This window comes from Dufourea novaeangliae, unplaced genomic scaffold (genome assembly GCF_001272555.1).
Source record: "Dufourea novaeangliae isolate 0120121106 unplaced genomic scaffold, ASM127255v1 scaffold111, whole genome shotgun sequence".
NCBI lineage: Eukaryota > Metazoa > Arthropoda > Insecta > Hymenoptera > Halictidae > Dufourea > Dufourea novaeangliae.
In genome coordinates this window covers 1-14,872 of record NW_015373983.1, presented here as the reverse complement: position 1 = coordinate 14,872, position 14,872 = coordinate 1, and the positions used below count along the sequence as shown (strand labels likewise).

The window sequence follows — 14,872 nt, the reverse complement described above, 5'->3', positions numbered from 1 at the left end:
TATGATTTAATAATAATCGAATGCAATTTTTCCTTAGTGTTATTTATTTATTAATTTATAATGTATACATTTATAGATTTAGTTCATAATTTTTATTATTGTATTTATTTATAATTTTGTTTCTTTTATTTATTACATTAAATTAAATTTATTATGTTTTTATTTGAATTTTTACAACATAAAAGATTAGTATCATGTTTTACTATCACAAATCGACTATGAATAATTTATTGAATGTTATGTCCATACACTAGGACAGCTAAATTTAATCACTAGGACATGCCGTAAATTCCGTCCAATCACTCGGCCAAATGAACGCTTTTAGATATTCATAAATTTTAATACTTTTTTTCACGTGAACGCTTCCTTATAACGACTTGTCTGAAAGAAGAAGTTCTGCTATATCTGCTAATCTAATGTTTTAATATATAACAAGTTTTCGTAAACGCAATCTTCGCCTTAAACGTCCAACCACTGGGACATTTACCTTAGATGGATTCTATTTTCCAAGTTTCTTTCTTAGTACAACATATTCTAATTTTTACAATAATTGATATTTATTTACCCAGTTTTTAATGCTCATTTAATTTCCATAAAGAAATATAACCTGTTCTATTTTAAAAAAATCACTTAGACCTTCGGAACTTTATGTGTAAATAATGTGGAAAAAATATTTTTACTCTAAAACCGGGTACCCACCAAGCGAGCTCGTGTTCAACTGAAATGCTCGTCCTACGTCCACACTGAAACGAATTCATTTCTGTTCGCAATTGATCCGAACACTGACCGCGAGCAGATTGTGAAATAATGAATAGGAAGGAATTAGTACGAGCAAGTTCTGGTTTTATTGTACTAAAGTTAAGTGCAAAAAAGAAAAACGAAAAAAAAAAAACAGATAAACGATGGTGGCAAACTTCACAGTTTAACACTAAACGTACCAAGCGAGGTCAAATGACACCTTTCAAAATTTACTTTAAAATCGTACATTCATTGTTATTTCTTTCGCTCATCTGACTTTCTGTAAATTCTTATACTATTCCGTTTATCTCGTAGCTTATTTTTTACCGAGAAAAATTCTTTGCATACCTTATGTACCACGAGGGGCCATTTGACCACTAACGAAATTTACGTATTTTTCTGTACTTCTCCAACTGGAACCTTAGTTCTGGACTCAGATACTAAGTTCGAAACATAAATGTGTCAAAACCAAAAACAATAGAAAACGAACACCCGAAACAATTAGTTATAAAACTAAATTTCGCGTCGATATAATTGACCAAATGGCGCGAAATTATAGCGTCAAATCAAAATGCAATAGATGGCCTGTACACGAATTTTTCAATATCCTGGATTTCGCTGGAATCAATGCATGGATACTCTATCAGGCAACAACTGGAATAAAGTTACCAAGACAGCGTTTCCTGTTACAATTAGCAGATGAACTCGTCACAGAGTATCACGAGTTTCTTAAAGAAGAAAAGGAAAACCTAAAAGAAGGAACATCAAGCAGGCCAAGCAATAATTCCCAATCACGAAGAAAATGCCAAATAAGATTGTGCATGCACCAGACAAAGAGATATGGAATAAAATCCGCTCTATAAACAACAACAAAAAATACATGAAAACTCCACCTATCCTTAAGACAGAAAACACATATACATGCAACTCCTTGGAAGCAGCCAATCTTCTAGCTCAAAATTTTGAAACAAATTCAAGCGATGACAATTATAACCAAAACTTTTTAAAAATAAAAACAGAAGCAGAAACACAGCAAAACTATTTCAACGAAACAGAAGCAAACAGCAGTTCAAATATCTTAAATAAAGAATTTTCACTATCAGAAATGCAAAACACTCTCTATTCGTGCAAAAACACCAGTGCTGGACCAGACAATATACCCAACATCTTTTTGAAAAATCTACCAACCTCAGGACTACAATACCTTTTAATTATTTTCAACAGTATATGGCAAAAGAACATTTTCCCGAACAAATGGAGAGAAGCAATAGTTGTTCCTATACCAAAACCAGGCAAAAACCCAAGCCTCAAGGAAAACTATAGACCTATAGCATTAACCTGCTGCATGTGCAAACTTATGGAGAAGATGGTCAATAACAGGCTCAAATGGTATCTAGAATCCAGAAATCTAATCTCTCCACAGCAACATGGATTCAGGCAATTTCACTCCACAACCGACAGCCTCATTACTATAGAAACAGCTGTTTGCGAAGCTTTCATCAATGACCAACACCTAGCACTTGTCGCGTTAGACATAGAAAAAGCATACGACATGGTCTGGAAACATAGAATCATTAAACTACTTGCAAAAAACCAAATAAATGGACATATGCTCAATTTTGCAATTAACTATCTAAAAAATAGGACCATTCGAGTAAGAGTAAATGGGCAGCTTTCAGAGTTAACTGAAATTCAAAACGGTGTACCACAAGGAGGAGTTATAAGTGTCACCTTTTTCTTACTAGCCATCAACGATATCATGCAATCTCTCCCTACTCCTATCAAATGTACAATGTATGCAGATGATGTAACTATTATGATCGCAGGAAAAAACATTAATACCACTCAACAAATTCTTCAAAATACACTAAACAAATTACAGTCGTTCGCCAATAATACCGGATTCAAATTCTCACAGTCTAAAACCACAGTCACCGTCTTAAAAAAAAACAACAAAAACAAAAACAAAGTAGAAATAGAACTATTTTTAAACAATCACAAGTTACCGGTATTAAAAGAAGTGAAAATACTTGGATTAATCCTTGACGAAAAACTAACATGGAAAAATCACATATTAAACCTTAAAGATAGCTGCAGCAAAAGGCTTAATCTTTTAAAAGTATTAGCTTCAAGAAAATGGGGAGCAGAACAAGAAATAATTAAAAAGACTTATCAAGCATTAGTTCTATCAAAATTAGACTACGGATCAATTGCTTACATCTCGGCAAAATCAAAACTACTACAACTCTTAGAGCCTATACAAAATACAGCAGCAAGACTAGCTACTGGCGCCTTTCGAACCAGCCCAGTAGAAAGTATACTATGTGAGGCAAACCTTATCCCGCTCAAATTCAGAAGAAAAAAATTATGTTTGAATTACGCTGTTTCTACCTCAGCTACACCACAAAACCCAATTCATAATCTGTTACAATCAAAAACCTCTGAGGAACCTTATAAAAAAAAGAAAAACTACCCAAAACCTCTAAGTATTAGAATTAAAAACTATCTACAAGAACTAAATCTAACAATCCCTCAAATACAAATACGGCAGTCTAGCAAAACCCCTCCTTGGATCAGATATACTCCAATCGTTCTTAAACCAAACATTCAAAAAACCAACCTTGAGCAAAGCACTCTAAAAAACCTTTTTAACACAAAAATTAGTCACTACAGTAACTTTACTCAGATCTACACTGACGCATCAAAATCTAAACGAGGAACAGGCTGTGCCATAGTACTACCAAACAAAAATCTTGTATACAAACTACCAGACGAATTCACAATTTTCGATAGTGAAGCCTTCGCAATATTAGAAGCACTAAAACACATCAGAGGAGCCAAACTCAAAAACTCAATAATCTTTTCAGACTCTAATAGTGTGTTATCAGCCATAGAACACCAATCTCAACATCACTATCTGGTACAAAACATCTTAGAAGCATATAACGATATTAAATCAACACACGAATCCACAGAAATAATTCTCAGCTGGGTGCCATCTCATGTAGGCATCGAACCAAATGAGAAAGCTGACTTTTTAGCTAGAAACGCAGCTGAAAATCACAATAAATACATACATCTAACCCTACCTCTTAACTACAAGGAAGCCCAAAAACTGACTAAAAATGCAATACACAACGCGTGGAACGAAAAATGGCAAAATATAACACCACAAAAACTCCATAAAATCAGGGAAAATATACATGAAAAAAGCCCGGCATTAAATTTCTCAAGACAAAATCAAATCACCATAAATAGACTGAGAATTGGGCACACGAATTTAAGCCACATACACATTATAACAAAAGGAAACCCAAACATGTGCGACAATTGCAACATCCCACTAACAGTGCAACACTTAATTATCGACTGCCCTCTATTTCAAGAACAAAGAAGAAAGCATCACATACCAGAAGACCTTAACACAAGTCTCAACGATAAAGCTTCATCTGAAAACACCTTAGCCTTCCTAAAAGAAATCAATTTTCTACACCGCATCTAGACTCAAAAGTATAAAAATAGCAGTAACGTATATGTAATCAAATATACGTAACCTAGTCCTAAGTCGCTAATGACCCAGAAGAGGTTGATGCGACAAAAAAAAAAAAAAAAAAGAGAGAGATTGTGCACGGGTAATAAAACCACTCAAACTTGCATAATTTGCAAAAAATTTGTCTGCGGAAAATGCATGAAAGAGAAACCAGTCATATGTAAAAAGTGTAATTAATTGATTATTCTATTTATAAAAATAAAAATATATATTTGATTATTTGATTAGAAATCAGAAGTTATATTGCGAATTATTTCCTTTAATAAATTAAGAATTTCTTTCTAAACATCAACGTTTATTTCATTAGGGATCAAATGACCCCTTATGGTAAGAATAGGTATGTGTAAAGTACCGGTACGTTTAGTGTTAAAAACAGACAAGGGTATAGTGGAAGCCGTTTGATAAGAGACTTGCAGGAATAAGAAGGATATGAAATGTTCCAAAATTGCTGCAGAATGTCGACCGAAGATTTTAAAAAATTGCTATAACTTTTTGAACCAAAGTAATGAAAAGTGACATAAACTGTAGGAAAGATATTCTACGATTTTTGGTTACAGTAAGCCTCTATGAGTTTAATGATTTCATTACACCATTCCATTTTCATTTCACACATAATAGAACGTTCCCGGTCAGAGCAGTCGAATGCAATGAATAAATAACCGTCTATACCAGACGAGCACGAACACGTCTTTCTTTTGATGTACCGAAACCAGTCGGATCATTCGGTAAACGTGAGCAAGCGAGCAAATGCTCGTGAACGCTCAGCGGTAAACACCAAACGAGCACTGAGTGAGAATACTTGCTCGCTCCTGTTCGATCGTGCCCGCTCGCTTGGTGAGTAAGCGGCTTTACGTATGTCCGCCTTGATATTGTGCTACTTTTGTTTGAAATATGTTTTCATACAACAAGTAATTACTAAGTAATTTGAAATCATCAAGTTAGATGAATCGCCTTGTATAATTTTTCATATAAAAATTTAGATAACATAATGTAATGTAAAATGGATAATAAAGTGAAACTTAAAATAGATTCCGATGAAAACTTATTTCTAATTTCTTTTGGTAGTACAATAATGTTAAATAATGCTCAAAAATGATACACTACAAGTAAAAGCGTATAATTAAAGCAAATATATTACATAAAAGATGATGAACACTAAGAAGTTAAAAAAATGTTCCATATCTTGTGCAGCGCGATCAGATTGATTGATACCCTAGGCCCCAGACTTCACTCCTTATAGCAAATCACTTGGATTGTTATTGAAGGATTGTATTACATTTGTAGTATACTATATGTACCAAATACTATAAACTGCAGGAATGAAAGACAACGTGTCGCAGTGTCAGTAGTTCCTTGGACATCCGATGAAGCCAGCTGCAATTCGAGCTATCCAATGAAACATGAGGATAACACTTTGTAAATTTAGTGTATTCATTTTAACACTAGAACAACCGACGATTGACGTATATCTACTTCTACCTGGAGGGTCAAAATGACTTGTTTTTTAAATTAATAAGTCATTTAAGAAAAGATAACATTTATGCGTTTTTCTATATTTTCCTACTTTATGGGCGAAAATTGAATATAAACTGAATAATAACAACAATATAATAAAAATAATAATTTTAAAAATAATTACGCATAAAATTCAGACATTTTTTACAGGTTACAATTATTTTAGCAGAGCATGTATGACAGACTCGTTTATTAAATGTACCACAAATATTTTTCGTTTTATTATTAATACAATATGCTATTTGATACCGTTTACGTTTCATCGAAATATGTATGTGTCTGGTTTTGTGATGGTGTACGTGTTCTTCTGTTTCTACTGAGGACAGTATTGTTAGATTTTTGTAGTCACCTGCAAGTTCTTCGGTTAACTGGAATAAGAAGTCTTTTCTTGAAATATTTTCTCGTGTTATTTCTTTGTATAATATCCAGGCATTTATTCCAGCAAGATCTAAGACATTATAAAATACTCGTAATGACCATCTTCGGGATCCAGCTTTCACGGTATATTTTCGGGTCATTTGATCTGTCATATCTATGCTAAATTTGGTATTGTTATAAAATACCATAGTTTCAGGCAAAAGTTTACCATCTTCTTCAATTTTAACAGACTTATGTTTCGAACTCAGTAACAATAATTTTTTATTTGGTTTACTTTTGTATATAGTAACAGTACAATTTTCTGTTTGATAAAGAATTGTCGAGAAGCGAGGCATCTTATCCTGTTTTGATTTTGCAAGATTAGGTAATTCTCTCTTATTTTGTCTAACGGTGCCAACTAAAGAAGTTCTTTTAGTTACCAGTTGTGTTGCTAATGACAAACTTGTAAAGAAATTATCTGTTGTTACTGTTCTCCCGCGACCCATATATGGTTCCATAAGTTTTAGGATGACAAATTCACCCACAGGTACTGATAATCTCACTTCGTCTTTTCCTAAGTAAGGAAATGCATTTACAACATATTTACTTTTTACATCCGACGCCAACCAGAATTTCATACCAAACTTATTCGGCTTGTTTGGCACATTCTGCGTAAATCTACATCTGGCTTTGGTCGGGAATAATTGTTCATCAACAGTAATGGCAGCTCCTGATTTATAACACATTTGGCTATGTTCAAAGAATTTATTCCACACCTCTGAAACTAATCCAAATTTATCTGTTTGGAATCGTTGGCTTCTTTTATTTTTCTTATCAAAACAAATTATCCGAAGAATTTCGGCGAATATATCCATGCTCATTGTTTTTGAGAAAAATTCAGGTCCCCATCTTTTGGACCATAAAAATAACCCCACGGGTATATGAAATTTCTATAAATGCATTCAACTCTGCTAACAATAGAGTCCAGTCGTTATCTAGAATTCGACGGGCTTCTGCATCAGTGTAAGTTTTTATATGTCTCATAACACTATTGCAGAGTATCAAAGAAAATACTGTTCTTACACTACCTTTCATGATATATTGTTTCGTATATGCCGTTGGTCCTGTCACTTCTTTGAAAATGTTGTGCAACGGTAATCTTCCTGGCGTTGAGCCTTCTTGCCGTCAATAGATATTCCAGTATCCTGATCTATCACTTTAATTTTCGGAATTAGAGAAAACTTGGACTCTTTTTCTTTTTTTATGCAAACCTCGAAATCTTTCATCTTCACTGTCAGTATCGGATGACTCGATTGTACTTTCGTTGTATGATAGTGGATATTCATTTTCACTGTCTACTAGATCATTTTCATCATAGTCAGTATCAGAACCATTTTTTTCTAAATTATTTTTTTTTCCAGTAATTTACTGCTTCGTGAAAATTTTCCCATAGTTTCTAAGTAATTTTATGGGTTAAAATATTTCTGCAGATCACGATAAAAAGTAGAATGCCAATTTTCTAAAAGTATTACGGCACAAAATAACGTTTCCTCTGTAAGTGTTTCTTTCAGACTAAATGCGAAATACTCTCTGCGATGCAAGAGCATCGAAAACAGAAGCATATCGATATACACATGCGTCACATGTTTTTATAAACATGCGAAGATATTGTTACGGCCACGTAACAATATATAGAAAGTAAAAGAAGAATGAAAAAATTAAGGAAACATAATATATGTATCTTATGGCAATTTTTGTATAATCGTATATGTATAAAAATATACTTAGTTTTCTATAAATGTATTTGAATTGTACGAAAATAATATGAGAAATTCCTGTAATCACAAGTTTACCTACGTTCCCTGGTGGTCAAAATGACTCATCTCAGTATATGTAGGTATACTAAATAATCTTTTACAACACAAAAAAGACAAGAAACAAGAAAACTGCTTTACAGAATTGATTATTTACATATTTTAGAAAAAGTCATACAAAATTTCAATGCAAAAACAAAATGTACTGGAAATGAGTAATAATCATAAGAAATGACAAACATGACATTTTGACCCCCCTTGGTAGATCTAGTGTTAAAAAACACTATACGACAATCTATGCTGAATCGGCCAGATTCACACGGTACAAAGTGACATAGTGCGGTTGATCTGGATTCTGCTATAGATATTGGGCTGGAGCATATGAAACTGCCAAAGGCAAGCATGTAACGTTAACTGCTTCCATAGCAAAAATAATCAAGAATCGTCAAAACGAGTATACAAACGCTTTTGAAACGAAACTAAAGAAAAGTGCAACCAATGTTAATAAAATGAAAGCATATAATTAAAAAGAAAAGTACAACCAATACTAATGTAACGAAAGCATGTTATATTACACAAATGATATAACAAAAAGTATACAAATAAATATGAAATATTAAGTTCTGCCGTATTCCCTACATTCATCAAATTATCCACCAATACATTTTGATTTAGCTTAAAGTTTCTGATTTTTTTTATAAAAACCCACCAATGTTTACTGCCAACGCACAGTTCGCCTAATTAATTGCCGAGGAGCATGTAGGTACACAAGCCAATATTTGTTTTGATAAAATTTCGAAAGTTAACGGTAAACACGTTTTTCATTCAGCTGTTCTCATTCAAAACGACGGATTCATTAGCATCAATCAAATACATACCTCGTTAACAACGTAGGGATGTGTTTATGATTAACGCTCGAGCAACCGATAGAGTTCGACTCGACTGATCTCGTCTAAAAATACAGACCACGTAATCAATCTTGAGTTGCGTTTCTAATAGCACCTGCTGGAAATTCAGCAGTCTGACGGCTAATAAAAAAAAATTCCAGAACAAATCCGCAAATCAAACGCAGGATGAATAATAAATCGCTGTTGAATCATTCAGCGATACTCTATCCCCATCGATTGTGAAGGGGTTATATGTATACCCAGAATGAATGCTAATACGAATATGAGCGGGATCCTATGGATTTGTTCCCGATCCAACGGCCATGAGGCACAAGATCGAGTGGCTCTGGTGTTATAAAGACGGAAGAAAGTTGATAGATATATCTACCAGGCACCCAAGGAGTCACTGATACAGTTACGGGTCTCTGGTCGAGCGGAATCAATCTACGAAGTAGTCTCTTTCGATCGGGAGCAATAAGTTGACGGTTAATTAAGTTTTACCGGGAGACGGCGTGCAATCGAGAAAATGTTTTCTGCCCACGGCTGCAACCGAGTGAAAAAGAAAAACTAGTCGTGCACGTTCACGCAAAATCACTAACGGTGATTTATCACAGTGATCGCCGAATCACGACCACGGTCGTGATTTAACTTCATTTACGACCGTGATTGCGATTATTTTATCTTGAGTGAATTTGCTCACTGCGATCGTAAGTCCTTAATCTTTAAACAGAAAAACGTATTCAATATGATTTTACGATGAATTACATTACTATTCGTGTTTGTAAAAATCAGTAGAAAAAACAAGAAATTCTAAAAGAATGATTTGCTAGGTAACATGTAGATTATAATTTATAATCATTAATTTATTCATTATTCTTCATTGTTTCTAATTATTCCTTTACTTTATACGATATAACTCGAATTTTTGTTTTAATGTCGTTAATATAAAATATACAGATTATGTGTCGCGTGTAAAGAACTGTTAGGTTTCTCCACCAATCAGAAACGATCACGAGAAATCACGAATCGCTGTGAAAAATCACCGTGATTGGGAACGAACGTGATCGAATCACCAGTGATTCACAAGTAGCAGTTCACGCCATCTCTAATCACTACTAATCCCCCGCCGATGTTTCTGGAGAGAGAGAGAGAGAGAGAGAGAGAGAGAGAGAGAGAGAGAGAGACGCACACGACCACGCGCGTTCGAACCAGATCGAACGGGCATGGTCAAGGCACCGTAATGTAACTGAAATCTTTACTTTCCCGGCACGGTAAACTTGAAAACTGTGGTACCTTGAGAGTGTGTTCGTAGAGCACATTCGAGTAGCCATGAAACACGAGCCAGAGAAAACTAGATTTATCGAACCGAGTCAAACACTTCGTTTGTCTGACTTCGAGCACTTCGAATTGAACTGAAATAGCTCAAGAAATTGATCCGTGGTATTGGATTTAAAAGATTCGGACCTTAACAATAAGCGGGGGAATGGTACACCTAATATGTACCACGGTGGCCAGACTGTGGCCCTTCTAGATAATCAATATAGCTCTCGTAAACTTACAAAATTTCTTTTTATAAACTTGATAAAAAGTTATGCACAAATATTCAATCAAAAAACAGTGGTGAAGATACTACATTTTTCATAGTTTCATCTTCTTGTTCCCCTGCCTTCCTTCAATATTTAACCGAGGTACACGCTTTTCACATAATGAACCACTTATTTCCAGTAACTATCGCTGGTACTACATGTTTTAACACGGACGATTTTAAAGGAATTAACAACGAAAATATAGCAAACAGAGACCACTAAAAATAAGTATAAAGTTATTTATTGTTGCGGAGGTTACGAAGAAAGCGGGGCAATAGTGAAACACATCGCACTTCTTTAAACAGTCCCTTTAATTAAAACAATGAATAGACTAAGCCAGCGCTGGGCAGCGTCGGAGCACCTCACGCGCCTATTTCCCCTTCGAATCTTTCTTTCACACCGCTTACCTTTGTGGAAACAAAGAAGTCCAGGCTCTTGTCTCTGTCACTCCATGGTAACAGTGGACGGTGGTGGGGACAAGTTTTAGCTCCCGGGAGCCAACTTTGCCCACCGCTGTAGATTATACTATGCGGAGACGGTGCAACTTTTTCAAGGTTTCCCCCGTTAAAAAAATAAATTTTAAAAATGGAACACAATAAAAGATAATACTTGGGTGTAGATCGTAATCGATAATGGACCGAACTGAACTACACTGGATTGAACGTATGTCGTCACGCTTCAGTCTAATTATGATATTAAAATTGTGCCGTAAGATGACACCGCTTCTATGGTTCAGCCGCGAATCGCATGTATACAAAAGTATTTTTCCCAACATATTTATAAAATCAATTTTATTATGTAAGAAAAAAATATTTCAACCGTCTAAAATTAAAATGAGCTAAAAAATTAAATAGTTTAGAAGTAAATTATTCATAAAATTAGTTTTACTATAAAAAAGAAGAACAGACAATAGCCGTTATTCAATAGAAAAACGTGTCGCTCGTTGCATGACAGCTTGTTGAACATGGTGGTCATGTGACACCATAGATGTCAGCCCAAACGATCTACGAACTATGTACCTACGCGCGCAAGACTTGTCATTAGACACTAATAGCTGAGAATCGGTTCGGCGGGAAGAACGAATGACTTGTTTCATTGTGCTGCATCATTTCCCGACTCGTAAAGCACCCACGAGACACTCCGGGCCGAAGCAATGAGGAAGCACCATCGGAACAGATGGAATGTCTATTTTGCTTTCGCGTTTTCATACGTACATACGCCCCGAGCACCGGCGACCAATCAACACAGACAGAAAATCTTTTCCTGATACGTGCGGCGAATCTTCGGTCCCGACAAATATTTTTCTACACAATAGAAACGCACGACGCATTAATTAACGCGTGATATGTGCTTCACGGGACAACGTAAAAGTGTTCCGTGACAGAAAGTTATATTCATTTTCGAAAAGTCGTAATTCATCCACGGGAGATTGAGGTTAACCGTCACGGTTTCCAGAATCGTGTAACTTTAGATGTGGGTCGTCGGTAATGAAAGAGAAAGTGTTTTTGTAAATAGAAAACAAGTTCAGAAATAGTCATTACCCGATCCTCAAGAAGATAAAAAGTTGAACTAAAAGTTATCTTCGCAGATATAGTTGTTATACGAAGTGTGTATAATTTGGAAAATATGTATCTTTTGAAGAAATGACACTTGTTTTATATACACACATACATATTCATTATTTGGACGAGATTCATTCATAATGTCTTTATGACACTAAAGGCAGATCTAGGTTATATTTCACTTCAAATGAAGTTAAGAAACAACTATTTGAATAAATATTTCAATGCATTATTTTTAACAATGTTATGTAAAAAATGTGTACAAATTTATTTAAAAAACTACAATTTCAAGTTGTAAACAGTTTCATTATTTTCTTATTTCAAAATATAAAAGAACACATGTACAAACTAAATGTATGTACTTATAATTATTATACTGGTGTGTATTCCTACTGAAAGTAAATGGACTTTAGAATTCCTAATATAATCTCATATCTGAAAGCGTTCGGATACTTTTGTAACTGTGTATTAGCTGGGCTTTTCGATGATTATTTCGAAAATGACTTTTTGAAATAAAGGAAGACAATTTATTTAAAAAGCGAAATAACTATGAGTTAGAGCAATATTTCTAAAGCCCCCAGATCTGTCGGCAAATGTATTCTCCAGATTAAAATGCGCATTCATGGTTAAAAAACTGTCGTATTCTCGTACATATCAGCTGATTTTGTTGCGCACAATCTGCGGGCGTTACTTGCAATTTCGAGATTTCTTTGTGCACGACGGATCGTGATAATACAAGAAAAATAAGGAAACGTCGAATCGTAAACAAGGCCAACTGAAAACGGTGATCTTGCATCAATGAAGCATACGTGATCACGTATATTACGCAGGTGTAACACACGTCGCCCGAAGTACCTCAGGGTATCGTACAAATTTTTACGAAACAGGTGGCAACAGCGCGCAGGTCCAAGAGAGACGGGAACGAGGGACGAGGAAAAAAGAACGAGCACACACGTTCGATCAGCTAAAAGCGACACGACGAGAAACTCACGGGAAACGGGCGTAAGAAAGACGAGTTAGAACGCGCCGACAAAGACCAGACGCGGAAAGAACGGCAGAAATCGGCATGGCGTTTAACGAAACGAAGACTGTGCTTACCTTAGGCCTGTAGAACCATTTTCTGATAGACTCCATCGTAAGGCCGTCGAGATTGTCGGCAGGCTCACAGACGAGTTGTCACTGCGCCTCTTGCGGCCAAAGCACTTGCGACATATCGAAACGTGCCACCGCGACCTTACCAGAAACCGTCACACCACCGGACACCAACAGTTGACCGCATACGAGATGGAGTTCCTACTTCGGGTAGTATCACGAGTATCACCGTTAAACGCGTACGACTGTCGACGATTTCACTCGATCCCCGCATCCGAAACTGCGCGTTAAACGTGATCGCGCGTCCGTACGACTGACTGACGACCATGGACTGCAAAGGCGCAGCTCTCCGTTGCGCATGCGTCCACAACCATTATGGTTGACATGACGTACACGCGTACACCCACCACAGACGAGGTATATGAGTAGACCTTTCATGCAATGTATTTCTTCGGTCCACTTTTCCGGGGTATGTAACCCCATTTTTGGGGGCTCAAGAGCCCCAACACCGTTGAATGTTAATACTGTTGCGTGGGCCCTCAGGGAATCCTGAGTCTCAAAGTAATTAAAGTTCGTAACACGTTAGTTTGATAGATAATTTTGAATAAAAAGGAAATTGTAATAATAATAATAAAGAACAATAAAGATTTAAATTAAAACTTGGAGAACTATATTTAAACTATTTAAATAAACGATTTATAACTAATTTTAAAGGAAAACAAATTTAATTGATAAATAAATTTTTATACGTCCTTTCTATTACAAAGTTGTCGGTGGAATGTTACGTCTTTTCATTTCCCTTCGTATATCATTTTGTTTAATTACAAAATGTCCTTAGTTACTACTGACCAATCTTATAATTATTAATTAATAAGATTAAACCTGATTCGTTGATGTGTTTCTTCCCGGTTATTGATAACGAGCGATTTACATATTTGCAATGATTCTGAGCGTTAGGATAGGAGGCAAAGGCAACTGGCAAATGTTTAAACATTCGTTTCTAAGTGAATATTGATTATTTTATAATCTTGAAATCCATTTATTAAAAGGATCTCTAACAGATTTCACACTTCTTCAAATCAGTGTCAACTTCACCTTTACCCTCCTTTCCTATTACATGTGTTATTCGATTCAAACTTCGCGCCTGTAAAGCTTATGACATATACCGCTACGTGATATGAGCGGGGACCGCAACACCTTACCCCTTATAGAAAAGGTGTTTTCTAATGAAAACAGCTTTTAAAGTTATGTGATTCGTCGTCTCGAGTATTTCCGAGCCTCCTTCTTCTCACTTGTCCACAGTAGCCGAGCTACTCGATCCACCCGGGTTCCCGCAGAGCAAGCAAGTCAAAGGGTGCTGCAGATCACCCGGACGTTACAAACATTATACATACATAACTTCCTTAGCCACACTGTGCGGTGCCATTATTGGTAATTATTTAGTAACAGTTAGTAACAATGAATCGAATATAAAGTTAATTGTTGAGTTGTGTTGAATGAACAAAGGACAAGTGAAGATGATTTTAACTAATTTTAGAGTAACATATCATATTAGTTTTAGCATCGTTTATCTATAGAATTAAAGTCAGTCTTAAATTACCAGTGATAACATTTAAACAATCACGGTTTAGGAAGAATCTACTCTTATACATGCCAACTTAAGTTTGTTTGTGTGAACAATTTTTGTTTTATTAATAGTTATTTTTATTTCAGCCGTTAGGTCGTTGAATATTTTAATAATTTCATATGGCCCTAACCAAGTTGAATCAAA

At 35.4% G+C, this 14,872-nt stretch overlaps 1 protein-coding gene across 1 annotated transcript; it reads right to left on the bottom strand.

Moving 5' to 3' along the window:
* Positions 1-5,374: 5,374 nt before the first annotated feature.
* LOC107187310 (piggyBac transposable element-derived protein 3-like) lies at positions 5,375-7,041 on the bottom strand. The gene is made up of 2 exons (XM_015575382.1): positions 6,153-7,041; positions 5,375-5,388 (listed from the first exon to the last, which is right to left on the bottom strand). Exons 1-2 carry the CDS (start codon positions 7,039-7,041, stop codon positions 5,375-5,377), a joined length of 903 nt encoding a protein of 300 aa, XP_015430868.1.
* Positions 7,042-14,872: the final 7,831 nt, after the last annotated feature.

Excerpts from the sequence above, each read along its gene's own strand:
- LOC107187310 (XM_015575382.1), bottom strand. The coding sequence starts at position 7,041 with ATGAGCATGGATATATTCGCCGAAATTCTTCGGATAATTTGTTTTGAT.